Source organism: Nannospalax galili, unplaced genomic scaffold (genome assembly GCF_000622305.1).
Source record: "Nannospalax galili isolate Female #2095 unplaced genomic scaffold, S.galili_v1.0 scaffold363, whole genome shotgun sequence".
In the NCBI taxonomy this organism is placed as follows: Eukaryota; Metazoa; Chordata; class Mammalia; order Rodentia; family Spalacidae; genus Nannospalax; species Nannospalax galili.
The window spans coordinates 4,225,555-4,245,132 of record NW_008351176.1 but is presented as its reverse complement, the minus strand read 5'-3'; the positions used below and the strand labels follow the sequence as shown (position 1 = coordinate 4,245,132).

The following is a 19,578-nucleotide window of genomic DNA, read 5'->3' as shown; positions in this document are numbered from 1 at the left end:
CGGGATCGCCCACGCGGGTGGGGGCTCGGGGCGGAGGTGCGGGCCGAGGGCGCGGTGCAGAGCCCCGCCCGGGGCTGAGAACCATCTTGTTTTCCGCGCAGATCCGGAGGGGCAGCACGCGCCCAGGCAGCACCGTCTGTTTGTTTCGCGGCCGCCGCAGGCTCGGTGAGTCGTTTTTGCCCTCCGGCCGGCAGGCTGGGCGCGCAGGGGTGCCGGCCCCCGCCGGGCGCGCAGCGGCACCATGGGCACGGTGCTGTCCCTGTCCCCCAGCTACCGGAAGGCCACGCTGTTTGAGGATGGCGCGGCCACGGTGGGCCACTATACGGCGGTGCAGAACAGCAAGAACGCCAAGGACAAGAACCTGAAGCGGCACTCCATCATCTCGGTGCTGCCTTGGAAGAGGATCGTGGCCGTGTCGGCCAAGAAGAAGAACTCCAAGAAGGTGCAGCCCAACAGCAGCTACCAGAACAACATCACGCACCTCAACAATGAGAACCTGAAGAAGTCTCTGTCGTGCGCCAACCTGTCCACATTCGCCCAGCCCCCACCGGCCCAGCCGCCCGCACCCCCAGCGGGCCAGCTCACCGGCTCTGTCAAGAAGGCCCCGCCCCCTGCCATCACCTCTGCAGGGACACCTAAACGGGTCATCGTCCAGGCGTCCACCAGCGAGCTGCTGCGCTGCCTGGGCGAGTTTCTCTGCCGTCGGTGCTACCGCCTGAAGCACTTGTCCCCCACGGACCCAGTGCTCTGGCTGCGCAGCGTGGACCGCTCGCTGCTTCTGCAGGGCTGGCAGGACCAGGGCTTCATCACACCGGCCAATGTGGTCTTCCTCTACATGCTCTGCAGGGATGTTATCTCCTCCGAGGTGGGCTCGGACCACGAGCTCCAGGCTGTCCTGCTGACCTGCCTGTACCTCTCCTATTCCTACATGGGCAATGAGATCTCCTACCCGCTCAAGCCCTTCCTGGTGGAGAGCTGCAAGGAGGCCTTTTGGGACCGTTGCCTCTCAGTTATCAACCTCATGAGCTCCAAGATGCTGCAGATCAATGCTGACCCACACTACTTCACACAGGTGTTCTCTGACTTGAAGAATGAGAGCGGCCAGGAGGACAAGAAGCGACTCCTTCTAGGGCTGGATCGGTGAGCCCTGTAGTCCATGTCGTGGCTAAAGGATTCCATTCATTTTTAAAAATTTATTACTAAACAAACCAAGTTTTGTGTACAGTGTCTAGCAAAGCCACCGAGGGCCTCTTCCCATGTTCTCTCCTGGGTTTTTTTTTTCAGCCCTGCCAAGAACTCTAGGGACTTTCAAACTCGTGAACCTTATAAGAACCCAGATATATTCAGAGCCACTCAGGCTGCTTCCCACTCACTTGGGGGACTTTTGGGGACTCACCTGCCCCTGCCACCTGTGCCCATGCTGGATCTTGGGTGGATAAGGCTTCCCATTGTTTCCTGATGGAAGCTGAAGGGGGCGGGTGTCTCTAGCTGCTTGGGCCCGGGGAGGAATTGGGATTTCTGGTTTGCAGTCAGGCCTTTTTCTGGCAGCTGTTTGGGTGTTTTGTTCTCCTTGGGGCTCCTGGAGCCAGCTGTCCTGACCGAGGCTTCCAGGGGGTTGTGAGGCAAGATCTCCACTGCCCAGGGGCATCAGTCCAGGAGTGGGGAAGTGGGTCTTGTGCAAAGATTGTCAATGCCTGTTGACCATGCACGGCCCTGGTTTGCTGTTTTCTTTTCTGGGGAGGGCTTTCCTTTACTGGAAAAATGGAACCCCCCTGCCCTTTGTCCACACTCCCAGCTCACACCAGTTTGTTAATGAGTTGGTTTGCTCATTAGGTTCACTCATTTTGGGTCCCAGCTAATGCGGTGAGGTGAAGCTAGGGACAGCTCCTTTCCTGAGTGAATTTTTCATTTGAATAATGCAGCTTAGTCACCCTGTGGTGAAAGCCAGGACTACGGCAGGCAGGTGCCCATTAGCAGCAGTCTGCCTTCTGGGCAAGTGGGTATATCCACCTCAGTGCTAAGGCCTCTTGCACATATTTGTCCTGCAGAGCTGGGGGAAGGTGAGATCAGCCAATAGGGGTGATGTGGTAATGGGAAACACCCCCATCCCCCACTCCGTGTTAATTTAAATCTATTTCCAAGCAGTTGGGTTTCTCCTGGAGAGGAAGCTTTGCTCTGCTCTGCTTAGGGAGACAGCTGCATCTTGGAGACAGTTGACAGTTTCTCCGATGGCTTTGGAAGCTTGGTGACTCCAGCTGATGGTCACTCCTGGTGACTCCAGCTGTTGGGTGTGGCGCCCACCTATCCCTAGTGACTGTAGAGCACACACTGTGGATTTTACTGATTTTTCTTTCTAATTCTCCCAGACTGGTGGCTTGGGGTTTGGAAGAGGGCCAAGAGAAGGGATCGAGTCTTCCTGCACGGCCTTCTTGCTTTGGGGAACAATGAGCAATGGGAAGACGCTACCTAGGATTTTCTCTTCCTGCCCTGGTCCCCAGGGAATGCTGGAATTGGGGCTAGACAGGGCAAGGCAGAGGTTATTTTACATAGGATTAGGTTCTAGGTGGTGGCCAACTTCTGCACAAGCACTACTGAAAATCACATAAAGAGAAAGCTGTGAAATTGAGGTCTTCATTAAAGAGGACTGGAGCAGAGCCTTTCAGCCAAGGTGTTCTAGAGGTGGAGAAGGACCTGCGGGGACTGGAGAGCCTCTCCCTAGTCACTCCTCCAGGCTGCTCGTGATCTCATGGGAGCTAGAAGGTCTGGGAAGGCTTGCCAGGCACGGGCTGCTTCAGCTTGGCCTGTCTTCAGATCCTACTGCCACGTGTGACCTGAGCCCCGTGGGGCAGTTGGCTCCCTCGATGGCCTGGAAGAGGAGCTTCAGGCGCTGAGTCTCAGGAGGAGGGTGTGTGTTGTAGCCCTTACAGCGGGGCCGAGGCTGGCCTGGAGCTGAGGCTGGTGGGGAGCTGGGCCATGAAGTTACATTCACAGGATTCCAGTTTTGTCTGTCTCCTTCTCTTTGTAATTTTATTTTATTTTTATTTTTTGGAGGAGGTGCATATTTCAGGCGTGGTTGGGGACTAAGGAAACAACTCTAGTTCCATTGTGAAGCCTGTGTTCTCCGCTCTTCCCTTGCACTGGTCATCAGTATTGTATAAAGGAACAACTGATATACTTGAGTGTGCAAGCAGTGGACCCATTTGACATGCTGCTATGAAGACTACTTTTAGAACAACAAAAACAGAAAAATAGAAAAGGAAAAAAAAAGTAAAAAAAAAAAAAAACCTACAAAAATCCCTTTTATTCTTTAATTGTTGCTTTTACAGCGATACTGTGCATGCAAACCAGGAGCATTTTGTGTCTTAAGAAAAATAATCTTAGAACAGATGGCTGTGAAATTATACCCACGCAGAGAACACGCTGCAGGAATAATAGTTCAGGATCTGGGTTTTCTCTTTTTCTTAAAGACCTGAAGGGTTGATATATTCTTTCCATACAGTTATTAGAATTTAGTTTTGTTCCAACAGTTGTTAAACTTGCAATGAAAGAAAATGTGCCATTTCCTCCCTCCCCCAGAATTATTCATAGCTGTATATCTGAAACTGCTAATTATACATGTGTGATGTATGTTGGTTTTTTAGTGAAATTTCTTCTGTAGTTATTCTTGACCAAACTGTGGATATTGTTAATATTAATTTATATTTGTCTCATTTTGTATGTATGTGTAGTGTGTTTGTATGTGTGGTTTATAATCTGACAAAGTCATGAAGCTCTGTTTGGCTGTAATTTAATTCTCCTTCCCGTATTTTTATTTATTTTTGTACTGTGCTGATTCAATAAAATGCACTGACCATCCATTACATCGGCCTCTTTATGGGCCTGTCATTTGTGAGCCTGCTGGGGGCATCTTATCTTTCTGATTCGTGTACTCAGTGCGATTTGTGTTCTAGCAAGGAGGGGGACAGAGCTGGGGAAAGGGCTGAGCGCGCTAATGTGATTAAGCGAGCAGCCCAGGTTAAGTCAGCTTTGGCTCAGTGGTTGCCAGGTCCTCCCTGAGGGTTTCCTTTGTGGAGGTGCAGGACTGGCAGCTCAATCCACAGAGGGTCAGGCTCAGGCATGGCCGGCCAGTGGTGGCCAAGTAGGTCCTGCGCGGGCACCTGGCAATAGAGCTTATCTCTTGAGTCTTTATGCTAAGGCTGGTGCGCCATGTGTCCCCAGGCCTGACCCTGCTTGGTGTCTACTGCCAAGAGGCTCTCAGGGTGGAAGTATCCTGGTGGTCCAGCCCTGCGGGTTTAGCTCTGTAGGTGAGCTGCTACCCCAGCTTCTGCTGTGAGGTCTCATCCATGCTGTGTCCAATCTGCCTGCCAGCCCTGAAGTAAGTCCACCTGTACCATTCCACCAGCCCTGAACCTACTGCCAGGAGCCGCGAGCCTGTGACTGGGCTTTTTTCTCGAGGCAACACCCATGGCCTGAGTCACAGACGCTGCCACTGAGTGTTGTTTCCTGTCTGACCTGCGACTGGAAAGCCCTGCAGTGTTTGGTCCTTGGGTGCTGGGGGTGCCCCTACCCCCATCTGCAGCTCCTGCTCTGAGAGCTGGTCCCTCCTCGCTTCTTTTCCCAGTTCTTCCCTAGCCAGTCACCTTGGAAAGAGGCCGTCCTGGCCCAACAGCTGCCCTAGGAATCTGAGTCCATCATTTATGTGGACGTGGGTTTCAGACTTGTGTTCCCGTCCAGAGCACAGGTTCTGAGAGGCAGAGGAGAGTGTGGGATGGCGCTCCAGGCTCCCTTGCTCCTTTCTCCAGCTGCCTGGTACCTAGAGGCTCCAACGCCTCAGGCAGATTACCCCCATTTTACATTATTTATGCTAATTCTCCCTTCCTTTGGGATGGCACTTGACTAAATAAGCTAAAATTTCACTATTTTTCAATGACAGAGAAACAGGACCACCTTAAAAATAAGATTTAATGCTTTATTGCTCTTGATGGTAAATCAAAATATGCTTTAGAAATAAAGTTAATTTAATGGAAAATAGGAATATATGCACCAAACCATAAAACTGCATCTCATTAAACCGAGAGAACCCACTCTACTGCATACAATCACTGTCTCCCTTTTCCCTCAGCGCCTTGATGGTGTACTATGATCATTCACACCCTAAACTTGTCCTTAGTGGCCACACACTGACTCGCAGTAGGTCATAAAAAAGTGCTTGTGGACAGGGCAGTCCTGTTGCCTCAGCTGGAGGCCCTGGCACTGGGCTGAGGGGCTTCAGTCTACATCAAAAGGTGGGAAAGAGTCCACATCCTTTTTCCCTGCTCTGGCCTTGACTGGCAACTCATTTGGCATGATCTGCTTTGGTGTGTTTAAAACATGTGAAGGGTAAAGCAAGTTGGAGGGAAGGGGAAAAGAAGTTCCAGTTGGTTCCACTAGTGTCTACTGGCGATTGGCAAAATCAAGAGCGTGTGGACCTGGACTGTTGGCACCTCTGCACTGCACAGGCAGCTGACCAGGCTTGGAGGGTGAGGATTCCTGAGGACAGGGTGCCAGCAGGAGTCTTCATTACAAACCACTTACAGTGCAAATGTCTCCATGCCCTGGGAAGTGGTTTATGAGACCAGGTACCTGGGCCCCCATACTCAGGCCCTGGGCAAGGCACAGGAGGTGGCACACAGGCCCTTAGTGGGTTCTGCTGGGTTGGGGTGGCAGGGTGACAATCGGGAAGGGGAAGTATCTGGCAGAAAATGAAGAAAATGTCAGCTCTCTGTACAGCCCTGCCAGCTCTTCCAGGGTGTCTGCTCTGAGCTTGCGAGCTTTCCATGGAAAGCCCCCTGCCAGCAGGCCTGGGCTGCCCACAGGCTTCTGCATCCCCAGCTGCTGAGGCTGGGCAGAGGGGTTTCTGGAGGACCATTCCAACAGCCATGCACTTTGCTGGGCAGAACCTGGCAAGCCAGTAATGCTCTCCTGGCAGGAGGTTGGGGGTCAGACTCCATCGGGCTGGTACATGGCTTAGGTGGGCACCCTGGCCTGGCCAGCAGTGCCAGGGCCCCACGTTTTTTGCTGCAGCTCTGCTGTACCTCCCATGGTTCCTGTGTAAGTTGATTCCTGCCCTGGTCTCAATTCTCCAGTGAGTTGGAAGCACAGTTTGAGGAGTTAGAAAAGGGGAACGGCTGAACAGAGTGCTCCCCTGTCCTGGTACCTGCATTTCCTTAACTAGGTCTTGACAGTGTGGTTACAGCAGAGGTGACATCTGATTAGTAATCTGGCAATCTGCAAAAACAAGGTTGATGACCACAATGTGAGCTGTGGGTTAAATAAAATGGTCCTTGGAGCATCAGCAGGCTCTCTATGGGAGAAGTGGCCAGGAGGCCCAGGCCTGGAGCCCTGTTGGCAAAGGGCTCTCCCAGGGTAGGCTCTGGGAAGAAGGGACTTTCACTTGAACATGACTGAGGGGCTGGGCTCCACAGGTGAACCTGTTCACTTGGTGGCGTTGACTTGCTGATGGGGTTGGAAAGTTGTGCTGAGAACCTCTGAGCTAGGCCCTGAGGACTGATAACCTTGGGGGAGGAGTGGTGGCAAGTGGGGTTCACAAAGCAGAACTAAGTCTTCTGCTCATGTTCGCCAGATCCCTGCCTCTAGGGCAATGTGTCTTTGGCTGGGGAAACTGCATCCTGGGTTCCCCTCACCCACCACTTTACTGGGAGCAGCAGCTGGTCCCTAACCCTTTGCTAACTACAGGTACCATAGTGTACCATTGCCTGAGAGGTGAGGAGTTGTCAGCCCAGGGGTCTGCACAGGGCAACAGGGTCTTAGATTTACTCATCTGGGGCTATGGAAAGTTGAGAGCACAGAAGAGAGACCAGAGACAGAAGCCAAACAGAAAGACCTCATGGGCAGCGCCTCAGGGAAGGCAGGAGAGGAGCCCTACCCAGTGGGACCCTTGCAGCTGATTTCTAGTGGCATTAGCCGGCATGCAACAATTAGCTGGGATCCTCGATGCTGAGTGAGGTGGAGCACATGGGACATGGAGAGGCCGAGTGCTCCCAGGCCAGGCCTCCGATGCACAGCAGTCAGTTCCCAGGCACACTGAGGATGAAGCCTGAGCGGTTCTTGGTGAAGTCAGGCTCTGGCTGGTTAAGCCTTGTCTCCACAGAGACAGTGCACTTCTTCCCATGCAGGCTGCACTGCACTGGGTTGGTGACATTCACTTGAAGGTGGCGCTTCTCACTAGAAAAATGGAAAAGACAGGCCAAGCAGTGAGTGGGCAGATTAGGAATGGTTTTGTTTCCCTGGAAACCCCCCAGGGCCCTGCCATTTATTTGCCAGGTTCCTGTGGGCTGGCAGGTCTGGGGTTCAACCTGTTTTCCTCTCAGGTATGTGCTCACAGAGGCCTGGAGAGGGCCCAGATGGAGGTTGAGCAGGAGAAAGAGGGGCACTGAGGTCTGGGCTGCTGTGCTGACAAAGCAGAGGGGCTAGTGCTCACTCCAGGGAACCTGTGTACAGCTGGACCATGGAGGAAGATATCATAAGCCATCTGAACTGGACTAAGTCACTGGCTTTGGGGGTAGGGTGTGTGTGTGTGTGTGTGTGTGTGTGTGTGTGTGTGTGAGAGAGAGAGAGAGAGAGAGAGAGAGAGAGAGAGAGAGAGAGAGAGAATGGTAGTGGTAGTATCAGGAATCTGACTCATGACAACAGTTATCTGATTGCAACTGGGAGATTAGAAGCCCGTCCCCTGCCACATCCCCCTGGGAATGTCTGTTTTGAGTCTGGCTGGTTGGCCTGTTTGTCATGGAGTCTGGCTGTCAGAAGTGGGTCTGAGACTGTGCTTTGTGGCACAGGTCTGTAATCGCAGCTACTTGGATAGCTAAGGCAGGAAGAATTTAAGTTCAAGGCCAACCTGGGCTTTGGAGTGAGTGAGTTTAAAGCTAGCCTGGACAACTTAGTGAAACCCTGTCTCAAAATAAAAACTCGGGGCTGGAGATATGATAGCTCTGCAGTTAAGAGCACTGGCTGCTTTTGTAGAGGACCTGGGTTCAGTTCCCAGCACTCACATGGCAATTAACAACCATCTATATATCCAGTTCCAGAGGAGCTGATGCCCTCTTCTGGTTTCTGTGGACACTGCATGCAAGTGGTACACTTACATACATGGAGGCAAAACACTTATCCACATTAAAAAGAAAATTAAGAAATAAAAACTTGGGGCTGAGAGAGATGGCTCAGTGGTTAAGAGTACTGGCTGCTCTTGCAGAGGACCCAGGTTCGATTCCCAGCACCCACATGGAGGCTAACAACTGTCTGTAACTCCAGTTCCAGGGGATCCAATGCCTTCTTCTGACCTCTGTGGACACTGCACAACATGGGTACACTTTCACGCATGCAGGCGATACACTCATACACACATAATAAAAATAAAATATTAAAAAAAACCTCAAAAGGACTTGAGATGTAGCTCAGTGGTAGCGCACTTGCCTAGCATGCTTTGAGGACTTGAGTTCAATTCCCAGTACCACCCATAAAAAAAAAAACTGGATCTGTTAGCCATGAAGATTGTTCTCATTTTGATCCTGGGCTTTGCCACAGAACCCAAGCAGCTCTGCCGATGGCCCCTAGTTCCCCAGCAACTGTGGGGCCAGGGCAGGTGGGTGGTCTCTCCATTATCTACCAGGAGGCTGTGCAGGGTGTGCTTGGGAGCCATAGCCAGGGCTTCTTCATCACTGAGTAGAGCCAAGACCTGAGGCGGCCCTGCATGGAGGTGGCATGTTGTGCTCTCCCTGCTGTGGGAAGCTCTCTCCTTCAGTGACTACACTGCACCAAATATACTTAAGGAGCTGCTGCTGAGTTTTAAAAAATATTTATTATTTTTATTTTATGTGTATGCCTGTATTGCCTGCATGTAGGTAAGTGCACCTGTGTCATGCAATGCCCGTGGAAAACAGAAGAGGCTGTCGGATCCCCTGGAACTGGAGTTACGGACAGTCGTTAGCTGCCATGTGGGTGCTGGGAATTGAACCTGGGTCCTCTGCAAGAATAGTCAGTGTTCTTAACCACTGGGCCATCTCTGCAGCCTGCTGCTGCTGATTTTAAAAAGTGAAAACCTGTTGAAGTAGGCTGTGTGCACACACGCCAGCACAATACCATGCTGCACCTCAGCTTGTGCTGCGTCAGTTTTGAGTTGGGAGAAACTCCAGACCAGCAGGCTTAGGCGCTTCAGGATGGGCTGGCGGCAACTGGTGACTCTTCTCTCTGAGCTGACACCTTAGGGATGCCTTTGCTGCTCTTGGGGCAGCATGAGGAGTGTGGACAGGCTGGGCCCTTCAAACGCTGCTGGAATCACTGGGCTAAGGGAGCTCCTAGTGGTGACTGCCGAGTGGCCATTCCACCTTGTGGCAGGAAGGCCGAGGCTGAGGCTGAGGCTGAGACCGAGGCCAGTACACATTTCTCCTAGCCTGGAGAGGCTTTCTCTGCATTTGCCAACTGCTGGTTGGCCCAGGAGATCCTGATGCTTAGATGCTGAGGCAGCTGATGAGGCTCCATGATGTGCAGTGTCTCCCAGGGGTGTCCTGGCACAGGTACTTTGGTAGCACTGGCCCCTGGGCACAGTGTCCAAGGACACTCTGTGGTGCCTGAGAAGGCCTGACTTTGAAACATAAGTTGAAGAGCTGTTAGGGGTTGTTCTTAAGCTGTTCCCTACCTGCTGGTCTTATTAACCACGATGTGGAGGCTGAAGACAGACCCAGGAGGGACCTGTGGCTATCACGTTTGGGCATTAGGTGTCCAATACTTAATATACTATCATCCGCAGCTCCAACCTTACTTGCACAGTTATTTTTAACCAGAGTTGGACATAAAAATAGAGGAACCTATCAAAGGCAATGACTCCTGCTCTCTTCCATCCTGTACGAGTCAGGGTCCTGTGGGAGTCAGGGGCTCTGCAAGTTAGCTACATAGTCCTTGGCTGCAGCAGGCTCCATGTAGGTCCCCTGTGGCCTCATGCTGGCCCATAGCAAGCAAAACCCTGGCTCTGTGGACCTAACTGTAGCTGGGGATGTCTCCTGATTCTCCTGTCAGCCCACGTCTTTTGAGTCCTGCCCTACTGCTGGACTCAAGACCCCTGCTCTGGGGCCAGGGCAGACCTTCTCCTGGTGGCCATATGCCCTTCCCTGGGTTCACAGACGGCAGCCAGCATCCTGGCTTCCTCTTCCTATGGGGCCTGGCACAACAGTGTGTACATGGTGGGTTCTCTCAGACTCTCTGGGAATGGGCTCGATGGGGTCACATTCTACTTTGCTTGAGAAAATAACTGAGAGAGGGACTTGCCAGCCTGCCTGCCATGTTACTGGTGTAGTGGGTCCTCCTGATGTGGGCCCCCTTCCAGTCCCTTGGCCAGAATGTCAGCAGGGAGGCCCCAGGATCCACCCTTTCTCTTCTTTTGAATCTTAAGGGTCTGTTCTAGTCTTGGAGTGTGGTGTGGCTGGTGAGAACGTGGAGGGGAGGGAATTGTTAGGGGTCTCATCTTAAGAGCAGAACCCTCATGTGATTGAGAGGCCACAGAATCCCTGCCCCAGGTCCACTCTTCCATAACCCTTTTTTGTCCTATTCAGTTGGTCAGTAAGCACTATGGAATAAATGTTGGCTGGGGCAAGAAGCAGACAGAAGGGAAGGAGGGGAACATCCTTCCTCAGGGACCTTTCAGCAGACGGCTGAGCACAGCCATGGCCTGAAGGTCACAAAGCATAAGTAACTCTGCTAAAGTTGGCTTCCCCTCCTTTCCGGAACCTACTGGTACTGAAGGAAGGTGGAAAGGACGAAGGCAGGAGTTGGCATACTGGTTTCCTCTACACTGCGATGCAGACAGCTCTGGTAGCCTTCTCTCTCTGTGCCCGCCACTGTGGCCCCTACTTCCTAAGAGGGGCTCTGTCCCAGGAGAAAGGCTGGTCATCCTCTCCTTCCCATGGGTGGGGCTGGCCCTTGGGCATTCACCCTTCAGCCTAGCCTCTCTCCCAGAGCACAGCTTCTGTCCATGGCAAACATCAAACTTCCACTTCACAGAACCACCCCAAAGGAACGGGAATAAATGAGGAAATATCAGGAAAGAAAGGGCACCTTTAGTGATACCTCCACATCCCACTATATATAGCTCAGGCTGGCCTTATACTCAAGAGCAATCCTCTTGCCTCAGCCTCCTGAGTGCTGGGATTACTGGTGTTAGCCACCATGCCCATTCTCCACCTGGGATTTCTGGGTAGCACTTGTAAGCCCACACGAGATCACTCCTGATTCATGTGGGGTCTTACTTCAAGACCAGGGGTTAGTGGCCTGAATTCCAGTGTTTCTGGCTTTTGGACCTGCCCAAGCCTGTGAGTCTCTTTTCCAGCTATCAGGTGTACATGAGAAATCTATTCTTTTCTTCCTCTGTGGTGAAGATGGGTGGAATGAGTTATTTCATCATCACCATCTCTTCAGCTTTTACCTAGTCTTTACCACAACATACTAAGCCCCAGAAATACAGAAAACAAGTCTGTGGTTGAAGACAGGGATTTCTCCCACATTGTGGCTGGCAGTCTGGCCTCCTGGAATCTGCAATCTGGAGATTGATGCATGGAGGGCACTTAGAAAGACATGAGCTCTGTTGGTTGGAAGTGGACACTATCACTTTGTTTTCCAGAGGAAATTTACTCCTTCCTCAGTTATGTGCTAAGAACCTCCAGGAGAGCTGGTTCAGGAGAGCTACTGTGATGGACCTGGTTTATGTTCTTTTCCCATGTTCTCACAACTGATAAAGCCTGTGCATCTTCTGTTTTGAATAGGCCCCTGCTGGATGCTGTACACCTAGGACATTTTTTATTTTTATTTTATGTGTCTGAGTGCATTGCCTGCATGTATGTGAGTACACCCGTGTCATGCAATGCCTTGGAGGTCAGAAGAGGGCATCAGATTCCCCTGGAACTGGAATTAAGGACGGTTTGTAGCCACCATGTGAGTGCTGGAAATCAAACCTGGGTCCTCTGCAAGAGCAGTCAGTGCTCTTTACCACTGAGCCTTCTCTCCAGCCCCATCCTAGGGCATTCTAAGCCTATGTGACCAGTGTGTGGAACACTCATGCTACCTGTGTTTAGAATGCAGGTTCCTAGAGGGTGGGGAGGGGTCTCAGAAGGCTGCAGTCGGGGGAGGCACCTGGTACTGATGGGCACTTCTAGCCAGGCCACTGGTTCTGGGTTTGCTGGGTCAGGACGCTGTCACAGGCCTTGGTCTCCCTGTACTGTAGATCGCTCCCCTCTGCACTACAGCCTCATAATGAAGAGGGCAACAAGTCCAATGGGCCACAGTCCTGCTAGGCCCGAAACATGCCTGGCCCAAGAGGCAAAGTGGCCAAATGGCCTGTGGGATGGGAAGGTCCTAGAGGGAGGTGGCCCTTTAGCAAAGAAGTATTCCCTATTGTGATGGAGAAAAGATGGGGTATCTCTGGGCTCCTATTCCTTTCCTTGGCACAGCCCTGAATGATCTGATGCCCAGCATGAGGCTGCCAGACAGTTTGGACAGAAGAGGTTGAGTGCGCAATGCACACTGAGGGCAGAGAGAACTGGTTTTCCCTGCAATGTTCAGCTAAGTAACTAGCTGCTGCTATCTACATGCCGCCATCCACAGACAAGGAAGAAAACATAGCTCCAGATTCACTGTTCCACAATACACTCAAGGGAATTAGCACATGGCCTAGCAAATTCCACTCCTGGATGTGTACCAAGAGAAATGAGAACAGGTGTCAGACAACAGCACTGCACATCTATGTTGACAGCAGAACTATCTACAAAAGGCAGAAGAAACCTACAAGTCCATCAGTGGATGAATGGATCAACAAAATAGGGTTTATCCATTCACTGGAATATTATTGTTCAAAGGAATATTATTCAGCAATAAGAAGGAGTAAGTATCAACATAGGCTAATAAATTTTGAAAACATTATGCTTACTGAAAGAAGCCAGCTACAATGGGCGCATCCTGCAGGATTCCATTTATATGCAATGGCCCCACTGGACAATCTACAGACAGAAAACTGCTTTGCAAAGGACAGCGCAGAGTGGAACTGCTTATGGGGTTTCCTTTTAGGGTGGTGGGAATATTCTGGAACTAGATAAGAGGTGATGGCTGCATAACACTTAACATGCCAGATATGATGTTGAATTTTATGTTTTATCACAATAATTTTTGAAATGCAGGGTTCGAGTTAAGGTGAATGAGAAAAGAAAACATGGTTTTGGGGAAAGTTCAGGTTGAACCCAAATTACTGAAGTACAGCAAGACTGGGCGAGGTGGCCACACCTTTAATTGCAGCACTCAGGAGGCTTGAGGCAGGAGGATTGCTCTGAGTTTGAGGCTAGTTTGGGCTATAGAGTCAGACCCTGTCTCAAAATAACTGAAGCCAACGAGTTTGATGCTGGTCTGGAGCTGACCCAGTCCCAGGGGACACAGCAGAGTGGGAACTGCTGAGCACAGTGCCTTGGCTCTGCCCTGAGCCCCATCACACATGGAATTTTTATAGAGGCAAAGTTCTTCCCTCGTTTTAAAACAGAGATGGAGGCAGGGTGTCTCCCCTCTGATGGTGTGCCAAGCCAAACGACAGCTGCTGAGGAAGGTTGGCTGTGGGGGAGGGACTTTTCCCTTGGCTTCTGTTACAGGATTTAGTGCCTCAGCAAATGATGGAATTTGGGGACTTTCATGTCATCTGTTCTCAGCCATCACTGCAGCAGGCAAATGGCCTTTATCATGTGACTGTCTTTCCTTTTTCATTTAGACTCTTGCCTTCTGCTAATTAGAGCAGCCTGTGGGTAAGCATGGATCAACATGACAACCCAATGATGTCCTAGTGCTGGCCCTGTACAAAGGTGTAAACCAAGTCAGTGCAGGAGATGAATCAGCCTGGAAGAATGTCCCTCTTTGTCCATACACTTTGTCCCCTGGTCAGTTCGCAATAGTCTCTAGACCAAAGCCAACCCAGAAAATGGCCCCAGAGGCTCATGCACTAGCCAGAACTCAAGTGCCTGGGCTACTTACTATCCTTAGCGGCTCTTTGACCCAAGTGCCCTTTAGGGGGAAGTGCAGTGGAAGAGGGGTGCAGGACAGGGTTTGGGGAGGGATGAGGAGTACCTCATGTACTGCGAAGCTAGTGCAATAGTCTCCACTGTCTGCTCACAGGACGTGGCAGGAGGAATTGCATCTTGCACCAAGCACAGGCACATAGGAAGTGAGTGCTTTTCAGAGATGAAGTGTCTCTTACGTGCTGCACAGTCAACCTCAGCGTCACAGTCCCTGGAATGTTACTAGGACATCCAGTGTACTCTCTATCTCACACAAGATGGGGCTACTGGCCCGGCCCGGCCTGGCCCAGCACAGAGAACTCAGGTCTGCAGTTCTTTCCTGTGTGCTCCACTTGAGGAAGCAGGTTCCTCTGCCCACGCCAAGCCACAGAGAGCAGCTCTTTCAAAATCCTATTGGGGAAATGCAACTTCTGTTTTGGTCAGGGCTGAAGGGCTGCACCACGGGTGCTGCTAAAGTGAGCAGGCAAGCGCAGCTCCCCTGTGGTCCCCAGTGCAGTGCCGCACTTCCTGTCTACTGAGCCCTTTCTTGGGGACAGCTGGTAAGGGCTGGGGCAAAACCACCATTACCTACAAAACACAACTTTCTTTTCTGTCATGAAACAGCTGAGCCATGGTTGGGTGCAGCTGGCAGCCAGAGCACCCAAGAGTTTCACTCAAGCTGAGTCCGTATCTGCCCCAGGCTAAGCTACTCTGGTACCCAGACCCACTTTCACAGCATTTCTGGGAACCTCCCAACCTGGGGCACCCTTCCCACCAAGGCCTTCTCTTGAAGGTACTACCAAATCCCATCTCTTTCCCTGCTTGCTGGCATCTCCTCACTGAGCGTTCAGGGGCATGAACTGTCCAGAGAGAGTTGCACATGAGTGGATCCAGCAAGTTCCTAGTCCTGCCATCTGATGGGAGATAGTGACTGTTTCAACTGGACTGAAGCCTCAGGGGGAACAGAGCTCTTGCTGGAGCTTTTCTGGCATCATTTCCTCATTCTCAATTAGTACTGTATGCTCATTTAATTTCATATGCCACACAGTAGTGCCACTCACTCACCTATGTGGTTTCATTGTCAGATAATGGTCCAATCATTGTCCCTCCAAGTATGAGGTCTCAGCATATTCTCATCACCTCTGAAGGATCCCCTGAACACATCACAGACAGTCAAGTCTTCACATGAGCAACACTGAGTGCGCTCTCCTTGCCTCTTCCCTTGTCAAGCCTGTCACAGCCCAGCAGAGCAGGCCAGTTCTCTGGACTGCCCTGCCTCAGCCTTTCCAGGTGGCTGCTGTGGCCCAACTGGTTTCTCTGCCTTCTCTGTCACACACCCTGCTTGCTTCATGCACATCCTCCACACAGTGAGTAGAGTCTGGAACAGGCACCCAGGGGGCCTGTCATGCTGAGACCGTTCCCTCTGTCATTCCCATCATTCCTCCCAGCTGTCATGGCACCTGGCCCCAGGCCCCAGGCCCAGTGATGTTCACACAGACACAGTGTGGCACTCTGCTGTGCCACAGTGCCAGTAAGAGACAGGCCCAACAAGTCTGGTCCCAGTAAGAGACAGGCCCAACAAGTCTGGTCCCAGTAAGAGACAGGCCCAACAAGTCTGGCTCCTGCAAGCATCTCCGAGTGCTGATCAGGTTCTGAAGAGGATGTGGATGTTAGAGGAATGAAAAGACAGCCTCCAGGTGGTGGTGGTGGGGTGCAGCCAGAGGGGAAGCCAGGCTGGGGCCCAGAAGTGCTGGTTGAGCAGCCATGGCCCAAACTGAGGAACAGAGGCTAGGGCCTGCATATATGTGCTGGGCCCTTCACAGACTGCTTAGTTATGACAAGCACAGAAGCCTGTCTTCCAGCCTGGCAAAGTGGCAGAGAAGCACAGGTAAGAGAGCAAACTGTTTTCAGGAAAAGACCTCTCCAGCTCTCCTCTCTCTACCCTTTGCAAAGCGAATCCATGGTAGACCAAGAAGGAAACTTCAAGAACATGCAGTGAATTGAGGCTAGAGCCACGCTTGGGTATTGGCTATTGCCTTGGTGTGCTAGAGACCTCGAAGAATAACTGCTGACCTTATTTACTGGCTGTGGGCCTCGTGGCACAGTCAGTCATCAGGTTAGTGACATGTGAAAAAAGAAAAAAAAAAAAAAGCACTCAGTGAGAGAAAAGGCTCACTGCTTGTAGACTAGTGGCCTAATCAGACAGGCAGGGACAACAAATTATGCTGGTCAGTGACGCTCTGGCCAGGTTCAGCTCTCATGAGATCACTGCAGGACAGCAGGAGCCATGGGCAACAAGGGGAGGAGGAAGGCAACATTGGCAAGAAGGCAGGGAAACTCACAGTGGGTATAGTTCAGAGTGAGACCTGCAGGCACTATGAAAACAGTACAAGTACCTAACTTTGATGATTTAACATGTGCTGAAGGGGGCTGGAGAGATGGCTCAGTGCTTAAGAGCACTTGTTGCTCTTCGAGAGAACCTAAGTTCATTTCCTAGCACCCATACTGGTAGCTAACGACCACCTGTAACTCCAGCTCCAGGGGATCCAACGCCCTCTTCTGACCTCTGAGGGCATCTGCATATACATGAAGCAGGCACATACAACACATAAATAACAATAAAAAAATCTTTAAAAAAAGTTGAAGGTCGCTGGGCGTGGTGGCGCACACTTGTAGTCCCAGCACTTGGGAGGCAGAGGCAGGCGGATCTCTGTGAGTTCAAGGCCAGCCTGGTCTACATAGTGAGTTCAGGTCAGCTGGGACTACAGGGAGACCCTGTCTCAAAAAAGACCAAACAAACAAACAAAAAAAGAAAGTACAAACCATATAGAACAGTCACAGATAAGCTCAAATATACAAACTCAACAAACTTAGATGTATAAACTATTTAAAGAGATTTCTGGGATTAAAGAGATTTCTTATTATCGTAAAAATTGTAACTATAAGCTACTTAAAGAGACACATCTACATCACAGTGACATAGAGAGGTTAGAAAGGAAAGGGATGGAATAAGATAAATGAGTTAAACATTAAAAGCTGGCAAAAAGTACTGCTTGGGAAAAAAGCCAATTGGATAACTGTTTGCTCTATTAAGGAATAGTTTGACAACAAGGTACTTTTATATATTTTTGGGAAAGGTAAGTTTTAAGAAATAGATTTTCTTTAAAATTTCTATCTCAGCTTGGCATCATGGTGCACACCTTTAATCCCAGCACTCAGGAGGCAGAGGCAGGTTGAGTTCAAGGCCGGCCTGGTCTACATTATCAAGTTCTAGGCCAGCTGTACCTATAGGGAGATAGGTCTCAAAAAGACCAAAAAAAATTTGTATCTCAAAATATTAAAAGAACACAGATTTAAATGACCTAATGAAATTTTTGCATATGTCCTTTGTGTATTAACTATGTCCAGCAATGGTAAAATATATATCCTTTCACGGTACACCGAGAACAAGTATAGACCAGACCTCCCCCCAAATAGCAGGGGGGGCTAGCTGGGACAAGGAAGACGATCAGCTGGAATGGGAGGGGGAAAAGATAGAGGAATGGGGGTGAATATCATCAAAGTATATTATATGCATGTATGAAAATATCAAAGTTTGATAACAACCTAAGAATTAGTATTATACAGAAATCATTTTCTGTACAGAACAAAGAGACAATACTGAAAGCTGCAAAAGAGAAACAACAAGTCACATATAAAGGAAAATCCATTAGGATTACAGCTGACTTTTCCGTGCAAACTAGGAAAGCCAGAAGAGCCTGGACCAAAGTATTCCCAGTGTTAAATGACCACAGATGCCAACCCAGATTACTATACCCAGCCAAAATGTCTATTATAGTTGAAGGGGAAAGAAAAATCTTCCATGACATAAATAGGCTGAAGGAACTCATGTCCACAAAACAGCCCTTCAGAGAGTTTTGGAAGCAATACAAAGAGCTAAAGAAAGGAATGACTATACCCAAGGGGTTGTGGAAAGAAATTCAATGAAGGTATAACTGTGGAAAAGTACAGCTATATCAAGAATGTAAACAGAAATAAAAATGACAGGATTCAATACTCATCTTTCATTAATAACTTTAAATATTAACGGACTAAACTCCCCAGTCCAAAGACATAGACTAGGTGAATGGATTAAGAAACAAAACCCATCTTTTTATTGTCTGCAAGAAACTCATCTCACTTTCAAGGACAGACACTATCTTAAAGTGAAAGGATCGAAAAAAATGTACCAAGCAAATGGTACTAAGAAAAAAGCAAGCGTAGCAATTCTAGTATCTGACAAAATAAACTTTAAACTAAAACTAATCAGAAGAGATAAAGAGGGCCACTTCATTCTGATCAAAGGAACAATAAATCAAGGAGATATTACAATCATGAACATATATTCACCAAACTCTGGTGCACCCAACTTCATAAAAACAATACTACAGGACTTTAAGACCCAGATTAATCCCAACTCATTAACAGTAGGGGACTTCAATACCCCACTCTCTCCATTAGATAGGTCAACAGGGTAGAGAGTTAACAGAGAGATATCTGAATTAAACAATACCATACATCAAATGGACTTAACAGACATCTACCGAGTATTCCACCCAAACACCAGAAGACATACTTTTTACTCAGCACCCCATGGAACCTTCTCCAGAATCATCCATATACTGGGCACAAAACAAACCTTAACAAATACAAAAAAGATTGAAATAATTCCATGCATTCTATCAGACCACAATGCAATAAAAGCTCACAATCAACACCGGAAGAAGCTCTATTCACCACATGAACACATGGAGATTAAACAACACATTACTGAATGATGAATGGGCCAAAGGAGAAATTAAGAAAGAAATAAAAGTATTCCTGGAACTAAATGAAAAGGACAATACAACACAACAAAACCTCTGGGATATGTTGAAAGCTGTTCTTAGAGGGAAGTTTATAGCTCTAAATGCCATCAAAAAAATCGGAAAGAATACAAATAAATGACTTAACATTGTAACTCAAGACACTTGAAAAGCAGCAACAAAGGAAACCCAAACCCAGCAGACAAGAAGAAATAATAAAAATCGGCAGAAATTAATGAAATTGAAACAAAGAAAACAATACAAACAATCAACGAATACAGGAGCTGGTTCTTTGAAAAGATAAACAAGACTGACAGACTGCTAGCCCAATTAACCAAAAGAAAGAAAGAGCACCTCCAAATCAACAAAATCAGAGATGAAAGGGGAACCATCACAACAGACACAAGAAAGATACAGAACATTATAAGGGAATACTTTAAAAACCTATATGCTACTAAATTTGAAAACCTAAAAGAAATGGACAGATTTCTAAAGGCATGGGAACCAGCAAAACTAAACCAAGAAGCGATTAACAGCATAAACAGACCCATAACACAAAAAAAATTGAAACAGTAATACAAAACCTCCCGACTAAAAAAAGCCCAGGACCAGATGGATTTACAGCAGAATTCTATCAGACATTTAAAGATCTGCATCCAATA

General features: G+C 49.3%; 2 protein-coding genes and 1 non-coding gene across 3 annotated transcripts in view; 2 read left to right on the top strand and 1 right to left on the bottom strand.

Moving 5' to 3' along the window:
* The first annotated feature begins 64 nt into the window (after positions 1 to 64).
* Cdk5r1 (cyclin dependent kinase 5 regulatory subunit 1) lies at positions 65 to 3,859 on the top strand. The gene has a single exon (XM_008848171.3). It carries the CDS (start codon positions 242 to 244, stop codon positions 1,142 to 1,144), a length of 903 nt encoding a protein of 300 aa, XP_008846393.1. The 5' UTR covers positions 65 to 241; the 3' UTR covers positions 1,145 to 3,859.
* Positions 3,860 to 4,955: 1,096 nt separating this feature from the next.
* Myo1d (myosin ID) overlaps positions 4,956 to 19,578 on the bottom strand; it is a 481,196-nt gene continuing 466,573 nt past the window's right edge. Inside the window, exon 21 of the mRNA XM_029553582.1 lies at positions 4,956 to 7,224. Within this exon, the coding sequence (XP_029409442.1) occupies positions 7,068 to 7,224 (157 nt within the window). The 3' untranslated portion in view covers positions 4,956 to 7,067. The remainder of the gene's footprint in view (positions 7,225 to 19,578) is intronic.
* On the top strand, positions 16,072 to 16,201 carry LOC115066792. The gene has a single exon (XR_003846238.1). It is a non-coding gene; the product is annotated as a small nucleolar RNA SNORA3/SNORA45 family (small nucleolar RNA).

Coding starts and splice junctions, on each gene's coding strand:
- Cdk5r1 (XM_008848171.3), top strand. CDS start 242: ATGGGCACGGTGCTGTCCCTGTCCCCCAGCTACCGGAAGGCCACGCTG.